At 48.3% G+C, this 19,407-nt stretch overlaps 2 protein-coding genes across 2 annotated transcripts in view; both read right to left on the bottom strand.

The window, feature by feature from the left end:
- The window catches only part of ATXN1 (ataxin 1), a 280,578-nt gene that overhangs the window by 13,949 nt on the left and 247,222 nt on the right, over positions 1–19,407 (bottom strand). The window contains exon 4 of the mRNA XM_028847819.2: positions 7,623–9,654. Within this exon, the coding sequence (XP_028703652.2) occupies positions 7,623–9,494 (1,872 nt within the window). The 5' untranslated portion in view covers positions 9,495–9,654. The remainder of the gene's footprint in view (positions 1–7,622; positions 9,655–19,407) is intronic.
- Positions 9,071–9,615, bottom strand: LOC144340561 (uncharacterized). Its single transcript, XM_078000931.1, has one exon. The coding sequence runs from the start codon at positions 9,613–9,615 to the stop codon at positions 9,526–9,528; it is 90 nt and encodes a 29-aa protein (XP_077857057.1). The 3' UTR covers positions 9,071–9,525.

Here is a 19,407-nt window from a genome sequence, read left to right as displayed (position 1 = left end):
CTCACAGAGTTCCCTTGTGGGAAGGCCCTGTGGGGAGGCTCAGGGCTGGCCAGGAAGGACACAGTCCAGCGAGTGACCACAGCAGCTGTGACACGGAAGCCCTCAGGCACACAGGTTCTAGCTCACTTGCCTTCCTTTTCTGGGGCCTTAAAATGTGTGCCTTAGGCAGGGCAGAGTGGCTCATCCCTGTAATCCCAGCACTTTGGGGACCTAAGGTGGGAGGATCACATGAGCTCAGGAGTTCAAGACCAGCCTGGGCAACATGGCAAGACCCCATGTCTACAGAAAAATACAAAAATTAGCTGGGTGTGGTGGTGTGTGCCTGTGGTCCCAGTCACTAGGGAGGCTGAGGTGGGAGGATTGCTTGAGCCTAGGAGGTCAAGGCTGCAGTGAGCTATTGTGGTGTCACTGCACTCCAGCCTGGGCAATAGAGCAAGACCCCATCTCAAAAAAAAGATGTGCCTTAAAGAACAACATAATATTCAGTGCTAAAAAGAAATGAGCTATCAGAGCAACAAGAAGACATGAAGAACCTGAAATGCATATCGCTAAGTGAGAGACGCCAGTGTGAAAAGGCGACATACTAGATGATTCCAACTGCATGGCATTCTGGAACAGTCAAAACTCTGGAGAGAGTAAAATGATCAGTGGGTTCCAGGGGTTTAAGGTGGGATGTGGGGGACAAATGGTTGATGCATAAGGGATTTTTAGGGTGGTACAGCTGTTCTGTATAATACTGTAATGCTGGATACATGACATCAGAAATTCATCAAAAACAGCATGTACAACACAGAGTGAACTGTAGTATGACTATGGACTTCAGTTAAAAATAAGGTATCAGTATTGGCTCATCAATTGTAACCAATCTATCATACCAATGCAAGATTTTAATAACGGAAAACTTATGTGTGTGGGACCTCTCTCTACTTGCTGTACACCTAAAACTGCTTTAAACAATAGTCTTTAATTTTTTTTTTTTAATGCTATAAACAACAATGGTTGGAGAGAATCAAAACATATAAGATGACCCAGTTGGGAGCACGTGTAGCACATAAAGTTTAAAGCAGAGCATTTTTCTCTCTCTTTTTTTTTTTGGAGAGGTACAAAGACCCACAAACAAAAATGCGGTTTGACATAGTTTCTCTGTTGGAGCCTTTCCAGCATCAGAACAGATAGGAAGTGTGTATTACCAACAACTGCGGCACAAATCCAGGGCTGCGCTCTGCACACAGGGCAGTCACCAACTATCTATTTTTTGATACGTTAGGATTCATCGCCACCAAGCTCGGCATGTTCAATGTTGGCAAGTGGGTCTGCCTTGGCTGCAAAGGGACTGACTCTACAAGCTCATGTGCCGCCTGCATGAGGGCCTTAGCTATTTTTAGGTACCAGCTAATCCATTCAATGCATAATGCTACCATCGATGACTCACAGCTCACAGCAGTCAAGCTAAAAAATAGTAGAATGAAAGGAAAGCCATCGGTAGACACCCAGTAAGTACATCATGATAACAACTGCTGTACAAGCACACACAGGCACACTCACACCCACGCCAGGACAGTCGGGAGGAGGAAATGGCACTGAATATTAAGCAGCCACCAAGTCAGAGAAGCAGTCACCTCAGGAGGTGCTGGGAAGCGACAGACGGCCCTAATAACACACAGAGCCTGGCATTTAGGAAAGAAGCAAAGGAACGTGTCAGCCCAGAGCACTTTACCAATAAATTTTACAACTCCACTGAGCAAATGCTGTGTACTCTTCAGAGAAGCTGAACCTAGGAAGGGTGAAACAGAAGGATGGGATAATATAGAACGTCGCCAGATGGAAGCCAAAGGCTCCCTGACTGGGGCCATCCTGGGCAGGGCTGTCCCAGCGGACACGTCGCTAACAGCCTCTTGCAGAAAAAGAAGAGGAGCCCGGGAGCCCTTGTTTCTGCATTGGTTGTCTTAGCTATCTGCAGGGCTGCAGCACCAATGCATCCCTCACGTCCAGTTCATGCTCAGAAATAAGACTGATATGCTTACGCAGGCTGGCATGACATCATTCAGCCTTACAAACAGGAACGGCGGGAAGGGTGCTCTCCTCGGCCACTCGCGGGACTCCACCCCGAGGATTACAGGCAGGGTAAAAACGGCTTATTGTGCTCGTTGGAAAAGTTCAGCCTCTTTCTAGACTTTCATCAGCTGCCTCTCCTTCCAGAAATGCTTTTTAGAACATGAGGCCTTTGATTTATTTTTCAGCTGTGAATCACTTTCTCAGGGCCAGAGCCATCGAAGTTGAAGCAGGGAAGGGAAAACTAACATTGCACAAGGTCCCAGTGCTACTGACGGGTGAGGGATACGTTCAGACTCAGCTCTCTTCAGGGCCAGTTCCTGCATTTTCCAAGCATCTAACCTACTTCCTACATGAGGAGGAGGTGCAAAGCCCCATCCTTCTTTTGAGTCGCATTGGCTCCCACGTTGATGCTATCGCTTGGGGGGTCCCATCTGGGATGCGCCACAGACTTATGGCCTCAAACGTGGAGGATATTAAGTGGATTATATTTGGCAGTGAGGCTCAAGGGAAGTGATTCTGTCATCCTTTGGGACTCTCAACCAGAATCAAGGCATGCCAAAGTAGCAACTCTCTTCCAGGGTGGGGAATGTGCTATCACCTTTCACTGAAGAGGAAGGAGGCTTCCTTTGGTGCACACAGTAACAATGGACAATACCTGGCATTCCCCTTTCCTCCTACAGTATCTAGGTGGGGGCCTGGGGGATGCATAGACGCTTTGCCTGAGCGAGAAATGCTGCACCGGGCAGGGCAATGCCACAGGGATAGTGACAAACACGGAAAAGCATTTTTCTCCTACATTGCCTTGTCTGGAGCGTCAGCTGGGACAATGCTGGGGGCATTTTTCCACAGTCTTAATGAGGAATTCAGCCCCTTAAAAATAATCCCCAAACTAAAACACCCCTCAGTTTTACACGAGATGGCTTTAGTTCCACGAGGTCTGTATGCCGCTTAGCATGAGGTTCATGCTAAGAGGCATACATGAACATGTTCATCTTAATACCCTTCTTGGTTTTTGGTTAACTGATGCTAATCAATTTTTACAAGGGCTGTGCTGTTCTGGAAAGTATAAAAGTGAAGCATTAAAGAACCGAGCAGTCTCGAGAGATTATCTCCTATGAAGAATCATATGTGGCCGGGTGCCGTGGCTCACGCCTGTCATCCCAGCACTTTGGGAGACCGAGGTGGGTGGATTGCTTGAGCCCAAGAGTTCCAGACCAGCATGGGCAAGATAGTGAAACCCTGTCTCTACAAAAAATACAGAAAATTAGCTGGGTATAGTGGCACACACCCATAGTCCCAGCTACTGGGGAGGCTGAGGTGGGAGGATCAATTGAACCCGTGAGGTTGAGGCTGCAGTGAGCCAATGGGCCCACCACTGCACTTCAGCCTGGGTGACAGGGCAAGACCCTGTCTCAAAACAAGCAAACAAATGAACATAACCACCACCGCCCCCCACACACAAAAACAAAACTCATTTGCCTGGTTTAGAGAGGAGAGAGCTGCAGCTCAGAAAGGTGAAGTAACTTGTCCTGCCAGAGACCCAAAGCCGCACCTCTGGGTCTGTCACCACCATACCGTATCACATGGCTTTCCCTGGGGGTGTGATGTTGGGGGGGGGGTCTTATGAGGTCAGGCATCCTCAAGAGTCTATTCATGCAGGATTTCTGCCTAGAGTCACAATGCCATCTGTTTTGGAGAAAACCATCTCTTCTTCCACAACTTCCCCAATCAAATTTGTGATTTTGCTTAGTAAGCTCAACCATTTGCACATTTCTGAATTTCTCTGTGGGTGCGGTGTCAGCGATGCCTAACCCGTTGAGAAGACCAGGAAGATTCTTCAGGCTAGAGGAGAAGAGCCCTCAGGAGGGCACTGCAGAGGGAGAGAAGGATGTAGCCTTTGGAACCTCAATTAAGTTCAGATATGAATTATCTCTCTCCCTCCCATCTCCCCCTCTCATGCTCTCTGTCTGAATCTCCGCTGACTCTGAACCTGTCACTTGTGGCAAACACAGCTGGTGGAGTATTTTAGCTGCGATGATGTCAGCCGATTTCTGATAGGCTCCTCGGTAAAGTGACAAATCATTGGTTGCGTCAGGGCCTTGCACTTTTGTTTCTACACTGTGAAGCCCTAGCTGCCTTTTCAGCAGGTCTCAGCACACGTGCCTTTCTTTGCAGAAGCCCTTCCCGGCATGCAACACAGCCATGGGGGCCCGACCCCACAGACCTGCGAACAGGCCCTGACAACACTTCTACCTGCACCCTGGCTGTCAGGAGAGGGACTTAGTGATCTCACTATGGGAAAAACCATGAGAACAGGGCTCTGACTTCATGGAGAAGCCAATTTCTCTTTCATTCAATCAATACTTTTGCAAAGTTTGGAGTAGGGAAAAACACACCTAGATTCTTCCCCCCCATGAACAGAAGAGGGCTGTAAGGGGCTGGGCGCGGTGGCTCGTGCCTGTAATCCCAGCACTGTAGGATGCCGAGGCGGTGGATCACCTGAGGTCAGGAGTTCGAGACCAGCCTGACCAACATGGTGAAACCCTGTCTCTACTAAAAATACAAAAATTAGCAAGGGGTGGTGGTCTGCGCCTGTAATCCCAGTTACTTGGGAGGCTGAGGTAAAAGAATCACTTGAACTCAAGAGGCAGAGGTTGCAGTGAGCCAAGATCACCCCATTGCACTCCAGCCTGGGTGACAGAGTAAGACTCTGTCTCCAAAAAACAAAAAATAAATAAATAAAAATAAAAATAGAAAAATAAAATAAAAATTAAAAAAAATAAATAAAAAATGAAAGAATAGAAGAGCCTGGGCTCTGTGGAGGCTGCCAGGCCTGCGAGGTGTGGCCCACAGCTGAAGTGTCTGCCTTCGTTCTCAAGCTGAAGGAGATGCTGGCCGGCAAGGAACCAGTCGTGTTTCTAAACAAAACCTCTTTTCACACTTGCCTCTGTTCACAAAAATGTTTTAAGGATTCTAAGTACCCTGAAAAGCAATGACTTTTCGCTCATGTTTATTTTCCGTGTTTCACCTGGGGTCTGTGAAGAGTCAGCTTTGCTCACGGCAGTGCATTTTCTTTCTCCTAGTACCCACCCCTCATTCATGCAGGAAGTGAACAGCCACTACAGAGGGCTGGTGAGCTCTATTATTATGTCATTTATTTAAAAATCCTGATTTTTTTTTTTTAAATCAAATCTTTGGGGAAATCTTTCTTGGGCTCTTCCAAAGACTGTAAACCCACAGTGACATCTCATAATACAAAGAAAAGTATTCAGGGCTAAAAGCTCTCGTCAATGCGGGGCCCTGACTTTGTGCAAGCCCCCACATCCTGTCATTCAGGAGCAGTTCTGGAAAACTGATTTGGTCCTTTGCTCACTTGGGCTTTTAAAAAATGCTCAAAAAAGCCAGACATGGGGACTCGTGTCTGTAATCTCAGGGCTTTGGGAGGCCGAGGTGGAAGGATTGCTTGGAGCCCAAGGAGTTTGAGACCAGCCTGGACAACACAGCAAGACCCCATCTCTACTAAAATGTTTTTTACTTTTTAAATTAGCTGGCCATGGTGGTATGCACCTGTGGTCCCAGCTACTAGGGAGGTTGGGGTGGGAGGATCGTTGGAGTCTAGGAGGTCAAGGTCACAGGGAGCTATGATTGCACCACTGCATTCCAGCCTAGGAGACAGAGAAACACTGTCTCAAAAATGAAAAAAAAAAAAAAAAGCCCAAAATAATTCAAACCATTAATTACTTTATCTTTTTTTCTTGTTTTATTTTATCTGAATGTCCCAAATAGCAGCTATTGCATGACTATTTTCAACTCAAGCTGGAAGGAGGCTCTGTCCCATTTGAGTGTTTTCAAATCCTAGATGGAAACACTTGTAGAAAGTGAGCTCGATAGCCAGGAAAGCTCTCAGCTGCAGGCTGAACCTGCTGGACTCCCAGCAACTTGGGCAGTGAAAGAAACGGGCTGTGGAATAAATGCATGTAATCAATCTAAGAACCTGGAAAAGGGTGGATTGAAGGAGCCTGTGGAAATTAAGACAGCTAACCATACTTCAAGTGACTCATCTTGGCTACAGATGACTTTACCCCAAGCCCAGCAGGTCACCTGGGACAGCCCTGACTTCTCAGATTGTATTAACCATGCTTTTACTTTCTGATGCTTTGATATTTTAGGGTCTTGCGGATCCCAGAGGTATAGTCTCTCCCAGGATTAGCTAATTCCTAGAAGCCTGATTTTCATATGCAAACCAACCAGTCCAGAGCCCACTCCCCAACAGACTCCTATATTGGTCCATCACACTTGGGGCTAACTTTTTTTTTTTATTTTGTCTGAGACAGAGTCTTGCTCTTTGGCCAAGCTGGAGTGCAGTGGCCTGATCTCGGCTCACTGCAATCTCCGCCTCCCGGGTTCAAGCAATTCTCCTGCCTCAGCCTCTGGAGTAGCTGGGACTACAGGCGCCCACCACCACGCCCAGCTAATTTTTGTATTTTTAGTAGAGACGGAGTTTTACCATATTGGCCAGGCTGGTCTCGAACTCCTGACCTCTGGTGATCCACCCAAAGTGCTGGGATTACAGGTGTGACCCACTGTGCCTGGACCTTCCACCTGTATCGCTCACCCCAGCACCAGCCGCCAGACAACAAGGGACAGCCCCTATGCCCCAGAGCACACTGGAATTATCCACTCTAGCCAATCCTAAACCTGTTTATCCTGCCTCATGAAAACCACAATAAAGGCTGTTGTCTGCCATATTTCCCCTCACTCTCTCTGCCTCCTGACCCACCTGGTGCTTCCCCAGGTGCCCCCCACTTTATGGTGCTCTACACTTCTTGGTGTAGAGTGCTCCTTCCTCTCGGGATCAGAGAGTATAACAAATTATCTCATTAAAGAGAGTTGTCTCCTGATCTATCTGTTGGCCTTATCATACCTAAATAATAGTAAGACATTATATATATGTTAGAGACGGGGTCTTGCTATGTTGCCCAGGCTTGAGTGCAGTGATAGTCACAGGTTCAGCCATAGCTCACTACAGCCTCGAACTCCTGGGCTCAAGTGATCCTCCTGCCTCAGCCTCTGGAGTAGCCGGGACCAAAGGCATATACCACTGCACCCAGCATCCATTTTAAAACATGGATGTTGCAATGGGATGTGATTGCTTCAGCACCTAATCCACTCACTCCAGCGGCATCCTCTGTCTTTTCCTGGTAGGAAAAAGTGCAGAATGACCGCTGGAAGGACCTGATGTCCAGCAGCCTTTCCTAATCGGGGTTCCTCATCCTGACCACAGAATTCAAGAAACAACTAAAGTGGTGAGTTTCTGAATTGTCTCAAGGACTCCATAACTAGCCCCACTTTCCATGCATGGAGATCAATTCATTACACACAGCAGAGGTCATGGGGAAGTGGGGCTTATTTTTTCTAGAGAACGCAGTTGGGAAAGGCCGAGTCTAAGGTCTAGGTGTACCTGAGAACCCTTAATCCTGCCTCATAGAAGCAATTCGTCTTGCCAGGAGATGACGATGGCGTTGCGGTGTGGTGTCCCATCCCTGTGCCACCCGGGCCAACATTACCTGGGCTCGGTGCTCCCCGACGGCGAACTGTATCACGGCCACGCCCGGGCTATGGCTGTCTTCGATCCTCTCCACGGTGCTAGAGTCGATCTTCAGGTCGTTGCTTATCTCTGCGCTCTGGATGAAATCTTCTGTTTTTAAGTCTTCCACCTTCTTTAGCTCCCCGTTGGCCAACTGGATGATGGAGCCTTTCATGAAGTAGGGAGGCAGAGTAGGGGGAGCCGCCGCCGGGGAGGCCACGGACTGCACCACGGGCAGGTGGATCTGGGCCTGCACCATGGCTGGGTAGGCGGACTGGGTGACCAGGGCCTCGGGGTTGAAGTTCTCGCTCTTGGGAAGGGCGGTGGTGACGAACGTGTGAGGCACTGCAGCAAACTGGGGGGATGACGTGACTATGGCCGGGGCTGCCCCCGACGCTTCCATGTCAGTGCTGCCCACCGGGATGAGCAGGGGCTGTGTGCCGGGTATCACCAGGTGCTGGGGCAGGCTGCCGGCGTAGGTGATTGCTTGCTGCTGGCCGCTCAGGTAGCCGATGACAGGGGGTTGAGTCCCTGCGTAGAAGGCCGTGGCTGGCAGTCCCACCGGGAGTGGCTCTGAAGCACTGTGTGTGGTCTGAATGACCGTGTGGGGTGAGAGCGCATAGGACCGGTGGCCAGGCTTCCCTAAATGCAGGCCGCTTTTGTCGTTGAGGGTGGAGGGGGAGGCCTCGCGATGAGTGGCCTGTTGCACCTCCAGGTCGGCCGCGGGCGTGTTGCTGTTGGGCAGGACCATCACAGAGGCCCGGACCCCTGAAGGATCACGACTGCTGTAGTCTGAGGGGCTCGGGTGAACCACCACGTGCCTGGACTCGTACGGGTGAGGAACCGACTTGCCACCTGCCTTGCCCAAGCCCAGGTCGGCCGAGGACGGGGCCCCGTACCGCCGGCTCTTCTCCATCTCACCGTTCAGGACCTCCTTGGCCTGGATGGCCTGCTGCAGCCGGCTGCTCTCAGCTTTCTTGGTGGCCTCCCGAGGGACAAAGTGGCTGCCGGAGTCGGCGTATTGCATGACGACCTGGGAGGGGGGCCCCAGGGTGAGCGTGTGTGGGATCATCGTCTGATGGGGGTGGAGGTGGACGGGGATGGCCGGAGGAGAGGCGGTGCGGCCGGTGCTCTGCGGAGAACTGGAAATGTGGACGTACTGGTTCTGCTGGGCGGGTGGGGGGGACCCCGGGGTGATAAGCCCTGGAGCCCTGCTGAGGTGGTGCTGCTGCTGCTGCTGCTGCTGCTGCTGCTGCTGCTGCTGCTCAGCCTTGTGTCCCGGCGTCTGGCTCAGACTGCCCATGTTGGCCAGCAGAGTGGAATAGGCCTCCAGCTGGGAACGCTGGGATGGAGTGGTGGCCCCGGCGGCCGAGGCCACCGCACTAGTGACGGGGTTGGCGGCTGGGGGGATCAGCTGTGACGGGATGAAGCTGGCGTAGGTCCCACTGTATTGGGAGGACCCAATGAACTGGAAGGTGTGCGGCAGGTGAGCGTACTGCACGGGGGACACTGGGGTCCCCGGCTGCGGCGTGGCGTACGCGGCGGGCAGCGTGGTGGCCACGGGGACAGACCTGGGAGCGCTGGGCGGGGAGTAGTCCAGCCCTGTGGACAGTGCTTTGTGTAAACCTATTCCCTGTTGTAAACCAAGCTCCACCGAGGTCCCTGCTGGCCCATGCCTCCCGCCCCCGTGGCCCCGGCCACCAGGGTTGCCCGGGAGCCATGCTGTGCCCTCCACCCGGTGGTTGTCGCTGGGCAGGGCAGGGGCCTTCTCCTCGGAGGACCGGCTGGTGGCGGGGATCTCGCGCTTCTTGGGAGGCAGGCATTCGTTGCTCCGCTCTTGGTTGGATTTCATTTTTCGCCGTCCCCCCTCCACGGTGACTGTTTCACTGTCTGGCTGGCTCTGATTTTAGTCTGATAAACGGAAAGTCACATTTGATTTCTGTAGGGGATCCAGGCTCTTCATGAGGAATCATCTCCCCGTGGGTACAATCCGCCAACAGCAGCTCTGGATGCTGGGAAAGGGAAGAGGGCAGTGACAAAGGGAAAAGGAAAGGGAGGAGAAAGGGAAGGAGGGAAAGGACATCAGAACATGAGCACCGGGGAAAGAACATCTTTGGCAAGATTAAGACTAGGCCCTGGACTCAGTGTGAACTCCCCAAACCCAATCCTACCCCAAGCACTGAAGCAGATAAAACACTACCCAGCACTTTGGGAGGCCGAGGCAGGCAGATCACGAGGTCAGGAGATTGAGACCATCCTGGCAAACATGGTGAAACCCCGTCTCTACTAAAAATACAAAAAAAATTTTAGCCAGGTGTAATAGTAGCCTGTAGTCCCAGCTACTTGAGAGGCTGAGGCAGGAGAATCGCTTGAACCCAGGAGGCGGAGGTTGCAGTGAGCCGAGATTGCACCATTGTACTCCACCCTGGGCAAAAAGAGTGAGACTCTGTCTCTAAAACCAAACCCAAACCAAAACAAATCAAATTAAAACAAAACAAAACAAAAAAACACTAGCCATGGCAGCTGCACATCGCAAAGGAAGATTATGAAGACACTGGGCAAGTGAACATTCTAACACACACATTTTTTAATGGAGTTAACAACTCCCCTAAGATGTTCTCAATATCCTCTCTCCTTTGTTTTTTTTCTCCTTTTCTTTTCAGAGGGTAGATGATGCAGTTCTTAAATTTCCTTTTCAGAAATGTTGGTTCCATTTCTCACCTCTCCTTCGCCTGGCTGGAAAATAAAATGAAGCCTTTGGAAAGCATGACACCAGCTGGACCCTGCCCTCAGAGCCAGGCATTGAGAAAAAGCAGGTTAGCACTGAAAGTCCAGAACAGTCCTTGCACTTGATTTCTGAATCCTCATCTGCCAGAGCCACTACTCTCCAAGATTCCCCTTAGCTCTGGGTCCATACTGGACCTACGATTTCCTCTCCCCGATACACACACACACACACACACACACACACACACACACACACACGCCAACTCAGCAGGGGCCGCCAGAAAGAATCCTGTTCTCTGCAAGTTTCAAAAGTATTCCCAGTACAGTCACTAATATGATAACAGAGTGAGACTGTTAAAAACTGAATTTGACTATGGTTAAAAAACACAAATACCATACAAAAATAGGGCTAGTGCACTGAAAGTTTTCTTAATGGGTTACATGCTTGGTTTGTCCGTCTCTCTCTTCCTTTCCAAGTTGACTTTGAAGTTCTCCTTCACACTGTCCCCTTTCTCCTTGGAAAGGAACAACTCACCATTAACACTAGAAACAACAGCTCTTTCAGATAGATCAGATCAGTGTGTTCAAACCTGGACATACAAACGGTGACCCTGAAGCCAGTTCTTATGGACAAGTATCTCAGTCTCTTACTAACCACTGAAGTCTGAGTTACCGCTGCTGTGTGGGCAAACCAATGCCCAACAGACAAGAGGCCGAACATCAGTGGAACTGCCATGAAGCAGGCTAGCAAGCAGCAGATGTAATTGCTTCTACAGGTAGCAGCTGTAGGTATGCACAGCACCACGTGCTGTGATCCTGAGAGCCTGTGGGATTGGGCTTTGGGAACTCCACACCCTTGGGTTTTGGTATCTCACATCCAGACTGTCTTTTCAATGATCTGATTTTCCTTATTTCTTTATTTCTTTGGAGAGATGGGGTTTTGCTATATTAACCAGGCTAGTCTTGAACTCCTGGCCTCAAGAAATCCTCCTTCCTTGGCCTCCCAAAGTGCTAGGATTCCAGGCGTGAGCCACTGTGTCTAGCCAATAATCTGATTTTAAAACAAACACAATAAAGTAGCAGCCTTCAGCATTCAATCCTTGTCCATGCTGAAGCAACAGTGAAATCCCTATTGAAACACAACCCCCTTTCTCTCCTCTGCCCTCCTAATTTGTAATTTTTTTTGGAGGGGGCAGTGATTTTGTTCTTTTTTCTTTCTTTCTTTCTTTTTTTTGACAAGGTCTTGCTCTGTTGCTCAGGCTGGAATGCAGTGGCGTGATCTCGGCTCGCTGCAACCTGTGCCTCCTGGGCTCAAGTGATCCTCCCACCTCAGCCTCCCAAGTAGCTGGGACTACAGGTGCATGCCACCACACCCGGCTATTTTTGTACTTTTTGTAGAGGTGGGGTTTTCCCATGTTGGCCAGGCTGGTCTTGAATAGGTCTCAAGTGATCCACCCACCTCAGCCTCCCAGTGCTGGGATTACAGGCGTGAGCCACTGTGCCTGGCTTGGAAGGGGCAATGATTTAATGGCCCTTGTTGGTTTTGCTCCAACATCATCAATGAACATCACAGTGAAATGACAAATGACACAACAGAAAGTTCTCAATCCTTAATGTTTTGTGAGCAGATATCTAGGAAGGCAGAGGTTTAGAAATTTGGTGTCTCAATATCAAAGGACATTTCAGTAAGAATAGAATTTCTCATACGACAAGAGAGGAGCTTAAAGACTGGGATGGAAATGAAAAATAAGGTTAAAAAAACCTAAAACACTTATGCTGAAGAAATGAAGTGTTGAAGGAGTAATGTCACTTAGGTGGTTTTTTTTTTTTTTTTTTTTTTTTTTTTTTTGAGATGGAGTGGAGTCTCACTCTGTCACCCAGGCTTGAGTGCAGTGGCGTGATCTCAGCTCACTGAAACCTCCGCCTCCTGGATTCAAGTGATTCTCCTGCCTCAGCCTCCTGAATAGCTGGGATTATAGGCACCTGCCACCATGCCTGGCTGATTTTTGTATTTTTAGTAGAAATGGAGTTTCACCATGTTGGCCAGGCTGGTCTCGAACTCCTGAACTCAAATGATTCACCAGCCTCAACCTCCCAAAGTGCTGGGATTACAGGAGTGAGCCACTGTGCCCCGCCAACCTAGGGTTTTTGTAAGGCTCAAATAACTGTGTTCTGTACAGCCTTCCCTTGTAAAAAGCACAGCACATGATTTACACTCAATACTTGCAAATCAATTACAATGACAGAATAAAATTGGCCGGGCGCGGTGGCTCAAGCCTGTAATCCCAGCACTTTGGGAGGCCGAGACGGGCGGATCACAAGGTCAGGAGATCGAGACCATCCTGGCTAACACGGCGAAACCCCGTCTCTACTAAAAACACAAAAAATTAGCCGGGCGAGGTGGCGGCGCCTGTGGTCCCAGCTACTCGGGAGGCTGAGGCAGGAGAATGGTGGGAACCCGGGAGGCGGAGCTTGCAGTGAGCTGAGATCCGGCCACTGCACTCCAGCCTGGGCGACAGAGCGAGACTCCGTCTCAAAAAAAAAAAAAAAAAAAAAAAAAAAAAAAAAAAAAAAAATTAAACTACAAAAGCATCAAAAAAGTTGCCCCTTTTGACTGTCTGATAAGAACTAATAATGAACTTTTATTTTTAAATTTCAAGAATCACTCTTAAGAAAGGGAATGCCAAAACGCTCCCACATCTCCATACCAACCAGAAAGGAAAACTCATGCGTGAGACCTACTCAGAGAGAACCGGTCCAGGCGCCCCCTGCTGGCCCTCCTGTAGCACTGATCCAATAAAACCCCACAGGGTTTCGTGAGGGATATTCATGCAAGAGTGATATGTCAGAATGCAAAATGAGGACATTTGCATATAGTAGGCCCAGCCAGTAAGGGAATAGGTTAATTAGCCCAAGGCAGCACTAGAGAAGAAAAAGCAGCGGCATAAAAGTCCTTTCAAAGCCAAGTAAAATGTCAAACACATTCAGGAAGGGTCTATTAGCAATGCAAATGTAACATTGCCTGTACAATTGAATGCACAATACACAAAACTAGAAAACTCCTCTGAAGGTGCTTCTTGGGGAAGCCAGCTTTCGTAAATTTGAAAGAGAATGCTGACTTGGTTCTCAGTAGTGCTCAGGTTTAATTATACTGTTTATTTGAGAGACATCGGTTTAGTAGGCCCTGAAAACTCACTGGGCTGGTCTTCTGCTAAATGATTGCTAAGATATATCGGCCTTAACACACAAATCCAAATTTATTCTTCTGAAAAGTTATCCATTGATAAACAGCATCTTTTCCAGAGACTGTCAATGAGAAATCAAGGACACAATGATTAAGACAGAAGCTGCAGCGACCGGGGGCCAATCTGTTAAAAATTTCCGCCCATCCTCCTCCTACATTTAGGACTATTTAGCAGTGCAGCACGGAGCAGACCGGGCTGTCTTAACGCTGAGGTACGTGTCCCTTCTCTGGGCCCCCCGTAAGCTTTCAGTACTGATAAGGGGAAACCCTAGGGTAGAGATCGAGTCTTGCTGTATTTTCGATGAACCACCAGAGGGCGCCCCAGGATGGCACCACATTCCTGGTCTCTTGAGTGATTATGGGACGAAAGAACAGAGAAGTAACTTATGAAGGTGGAAAAGTAGATCTGGAAAATAAAGAAGAGGGAAAAAGAAAAGAAGAAAAAAGAAAAATGGAAAGTGGGATTTCTGCTCTTAGAGTCTCCAGTTGCAGACAACTGGCCTCTGTGTCCTGAATCGCCCTCCCGGGGCCCCCGAGGAGTTTATCTCTGGAAGCACCTGCCACAGCAAAAAGATTTCTTCCAAACATGGGGCCATGCACAATTATATCAATGCCAAGTTACCAGAGAGCCACATACACAGATCGCACTGTTTAAACATTACTATTGGAAAAGGGAAATTAGAGGGGGAGTTAATAGATGAATCAAGACAAATGTATTTAGAGTTTGCTACCTATGGTTTGCCTGATAATCACCGTTCTGAATACATTAATCTTAAGCCACTTTGGAGCTACGCTATCTCTCTATCATAATTTCTAATTTTAGCCTAGTGGTATAAGGCCTTGCTAGTCGAAGTGTGGTCCTCTGATCCGTGACATCAGCATCCTCTGCAAGTTCGCTAGAAATGTAGAATCTCAGGCCCCACCCAGACCTGCATTTTAACAAGATATCCAGATGATTCATATGCATAGTAAGGTTTGAGAAATCCTAGTATCTATCAGATTACATTTTCTACTGCTAAACTCTTAAGTAAATTAAATATCTCTAGCCTCTTTCTAATGGAGCAGGCACCAGGAAACCAAACTAGGTGTTGTACGTAAACACAGAGTTGATGAGGCTTCGGAGATAAACAGCTAATATTTAGGTGATGCTCCCCTGGTTCCTCTGGGGTCATCTAAACCCAATACAGCTGTAAATGACAAATGCCACTTTTCTTCTGGTTCTTTAAACAACTGCAGAGAAATATACTTTAAAAAGTCTATTACCATAAATTTTATACACAACTCAATCATTCCCAGGAAGAAAAATGAAATTTAACAAAGGAAGCTCCACACTTATATCTTTGCTATAATTTAGTTTCAAGAAATTTTTTGCTATTACCATGGATTCAGACTGCTTGAGAAGTGATAGGAAAACGAGACGCTTCTGTGCTAGGGATGTGGGGAATATATGCTCACTGACTGCAAGTCCAGTAAATAGCAGCTAACTGCTCGGAATGGAAGATGCTCTTAGAATTTGATATATAAAGTCCTAAAAATACATCTCAAACCTAGGGCAAGAAAATGGGTTGCTTTGCCTACACCCCCAATCCTGTGTTTCTCAGTTTGAATGAACCCATGGCTGCCTGGCCTGCATGTCTATGGACAAACAGGGCACAGTTTCAGCTTTAAAGAAGAGGAAGAGCAGGCTGATGAGCTTGGGCCAGGACTGGAAACACTATGTATGCAAACACTGAAGAGGGCAGAATACCTGGCTGTGAAGGCAGAGGTGACCCGGGCACAGCGAGGATTCTCAAAGTGCTGACTCACCAATCTCCTTCCAGCTTTATTACATCACTAAACTGGAAGGCCTGTGTGGTGCACTGGCAGAAGGCACTTCATTTTGGCCAAGCATTAAAAACAGGTCCAAATCCGACATGCTTGGAGTATTCAGAATGGAGAAAGGTGGGTTGGATGATAGCTATAATTAGATGCCTTTATGGTTGACTGAACAGGCATACCCCCAAAGTGGATCACACATTCATTCATCAAACACTCATTCCATTTCTAGTATGTACGATGGGGACCTCAATTGTTCAATGTCAGCGTGAAGCAAATGGTATGCCAGAACTATTTTTTAGTTCTGTTCTATTCAACACTAATAAAGTGTTTTGGTTATCATATTTGGAAGTAACAGAAGGCTGGAAGGGATAAACGTTGTGATTAAGATTCAAATATATCTTAAGAAGCTGGAAGTGATGGTACAGAACCAGGAAAATTAAGATCAATGAGAACAAATGTAAATGCCTGCCCTTGGTTTCAACAGCTCAATTAGCCTAGTAGCAGGGTTGAAGAGATCTGGCTTAATAATGGTTTCAATGACAGAGCCCAGGAAGTTTTTGTCTGACTATACACTCAATATGAACAACTGTTTGGTAGGGTTCTTAAAAAGTTGTAGTAATTATAAGCTTCATTTAAAAATGTTCAGGCTGGGTGCAGTGGCTCACACCTGTAATCCCAACACTTTGGGAGCCCAGGAGCTTGAGGCCAGCCTGGACAACATATCGAGACCCTGTCTCTAAAAAAAATAAAAAAAAAATTAGCTAGGCGTGGTGGTTCACATCTGTGGTCCTAGCTACTTAGGAGGCTAAGGCAGGAGGATCTCTTGAGCCCAGGAGGTTGAGGCTGCAGTGAGCCATGATTGCTCCACTGCACCCCAGTCTGGGTGACAAAGCAAAAACCTGTCTAAGAAAAGAGAAAGAAAACAATGTTCAGAATAAAGGAATAAATACTGCAATAACAGATGGCACGGGTAAAGCCACAGTTGAAATCCTGCTGCAAAGGCATGTGGGAAAGATGGGGCATGTCTGTGGGGAGGGATCAGTTGCGCAAGGGTCTGGAGGCAAGCAGGTGAGTAACAGCTGAGACAACTGGGAATGAGTGCCCCGAGGAAGGACAGAAAAAGCTGCAGCATTAGGAAGCAATGAGAATTGTTAAACATGGACTGGGCTGCCTCATGAGTCAGGGATCTCTGAGTCACCCCAAGGGTCAGGATAGAAACTCAGGGATATGGGGTAGGGGTCCCTGCCCTGGTTGGGTGTTGGAGCTACTTACTCTACATTTTTTGCCATTAGGCACATTCTGAGACTGTGATTCCACTCTGTGTCAAGGTGGCTGGCTTGTCATCCCGGCCTACTATCACAGTTTCTTCTTGCTGTGTCCTCAGTGGAAACTGACTATTGACCTTCTCTTCCATGTCTATCTAGCGTGGAGTTTCACGGGGCAGGCTCTTGGTCCAAAATGAGGAGGCTGCTGAAGGGGACTGAAAGCCCTGTCTAGGGACATCCAGGCCAGAAACCACCAGAGAGGCGAGCTGGGACCTGGCACAACTTTGCAGAAGATGTTGTCTGAGAGCCTCACCCCAACGCGCTCGAGTTTCCCTTCTTGGTTCTGCACCCCTGGAAGATGGGATCTTGCTCTTCACAGAAGTGTGATGAGTGAGAAGAGAAAAAGCAAGAAATGAAAGCTCATAATCCAAGCTAGAAGAAGTGCACACGAGGGCCTAAGGACATAAAACATAGATAAATGTATATATGTTAATTTTTATCATGAATAAGCAAGGACAGTGGGTTGAATGGTAGATCCCTAAAAGTTATACCCTCTGAGAACCTGGGAATGGCTTTATTTGGAAAAAGGGTCTTTGCAGATATAATTATGGATTTGGAAATGAGATCATGCTGGATGGTCCAGGTGGGCCCTCAATTCAGTCAAACGTCCTTCTAAGAGAAAGACAGAGAAAGATGTGAGATGTACAGAGGTGAAGGCCATGTGGAGGCAGAGGCAGAGAGCCTGGAATGACGCAGTCCCGAGTCAAGGATCATCCGAAGCTACTAGAAGCTGGAAGAAGCAAGGAAAGATTCTCCCCCAGAGCCTTTGAAGAGAGCACGGCCCCACCAGCATGTTAATTTTAGACTTCAAGCCTCCAGGAGTATGACAGAATACTTTTCTGCTGTTTTAAGCCACCATGTGTTTTGGTAGTTTATTATGGCAGTCCTGAGAAACTAATCCAACTATCTTCCATTTATTGATCATTTATTATTATACATGCCAAGAACCTTACTTCAGTATCTCATTTACTCTTCACAACAAATTCGTGAGGTTTGTATTATCATCTCCATTTTCCAGATGAGGACACTGAGGCCTTCCCAAGGCCACATAGTCAGAGGTAGAACCGGCACCGGAAATCACTTTCTCGGTCTACCCAACCGTGATGCGGCTGACACTCACATCCTGGCTATGGCGATGGCAGCCTCATAGCAAATACGCCTATTTGTTTTTCATGTAGAAAAGGGACAGAATGCACAGGAATAAGTAGGGGAAAAGATGTCTAGGGGGCTTCTGCACCATGTTGACACTAATCGAGGACTGCAGCTGGTGAGACGTTCAGTAAGGAAGAGACTGATCAGTGACCAAGGAAGAGCGGTCAGGATGTCTGTACTTGCCAAGCAAACAAGCAGGGGACCTCAGGCCCAGCAGCCAAGTTCAAGACCACCCACCCAATTGTGATCCAGGCTATAGGAGCGGTGAGACTGCAGAAGGAGCCTCTGGCACAGGTCAGACGTGAGGAACTGAGAGCACTAACATGCTTTTGAAACAAGCTCTCTCCCTCTAGTGTCACAAGAAGCAAGTTCAAGCCTGCAACCTGGCGCAGGCTCCCCTGAGTCCGTGGCAGCCAGCAGCACATACCACATTTTCCTTTTCTTTGAGGCAAGACCTTCCTGGGGGTGGTGGGTTGGGGGGAAATCTGCCACTACCACTGCCAGCTGGGATTACAGTGGGTCAAGGAAAGGCAGGAGAAAAGCAGCCCCACTACTTGTATTATCAGCACCACAAATAGTCGTGTTTTTGGGCTCCGTGCATCTATAGATTTTTTTGGCAATGGATACGACGATACTTGAAGCAATGATTAAAAAATCTAAATCCACCAAAAATAAGAGTCTTATTTGGGTGCTTGCTGGCTTGGGTAGCTCTGCGTCCAGTGTGGAGTTGTTCTTCGATTAAGTGCCCTGAAGGGGAGGCTGGAAAGAATTCCTCAAGACACACAGCTGCACTGGCTGCCATTCTGCTGACCTTGTCTTCTTGGCACGTGGTTAAATTGCTGTCTCCCTTATCCCTAAGTGGGGCTGAGTGATTTGCTACTACCTGTCCACATAATGGAAGGCCAGGCTTCATCAATTCTTAGATTCCTGGCTTCTGCCATTGCTATTCCTAGCGAGCAGGTGAGAGTTCTGGGGGTGCAGTTCATGAGCTCTGCCACCCCTGGAAACATCAGGACATCGGCCATGTGGCTGGGGTCCCCCTGGTGGCTCATGGCACAGGTCTGTGAGTGCTGGAGGATCGGCCTGGATGAGGAAGGAGGAGGGGCGGGGCCACAGCTGGGCTGGGCCATCCCTAGAAGCCGGCTCACATGGAAAACGCGCTGCAGTGGCTGTGTAGCCAGTGTCTCTGGCGGCCTGCCCGAGCCGGAATTCCTGGAAAGGCTCAAGATGGAAAAATAACCATCTGGATCCAAGCTGGTCCCAAATGAATTGTCTGACAGAGGTTGAGTTGGAGTTTTTAAGAAAAGCTGGAAATGCCTTTCTGTCAAGACCTTTCCTGATTCAATACATAAGCAAATACGTTTTTGCTTTAAAGCATAGTGCAGGCCAGGTTAGCTACCCGGCGGCACCCACGTTTCTGTTTATCCACCACTCTGGTTGAAGGTGGGGACAGTTACACAGGCGCTTTCCACACTGCCTGGAGTTAGCGGTTCTCATCC

The sequence above is a fragment of the Macaca mulatta genome, chromosome 4, assembly GCF_049350105.2.
Source record: "Macaca mulatta isolate MMU2019108-1 chromosome 4, T2T-MMU8v2.0, whole genome shotgun sequence".
Lineage (NCBI taxonomy): Eukaryota > Metazoa > Chordata > Mammalia > Primates > Cercopithecidae > Macaca > Macaca mulatta.
The sequence above is the reverse complement of the archived record's forward strand: the minus strand, read 5'-3'. Positions and strand labels throughout refer to the sequence as shown.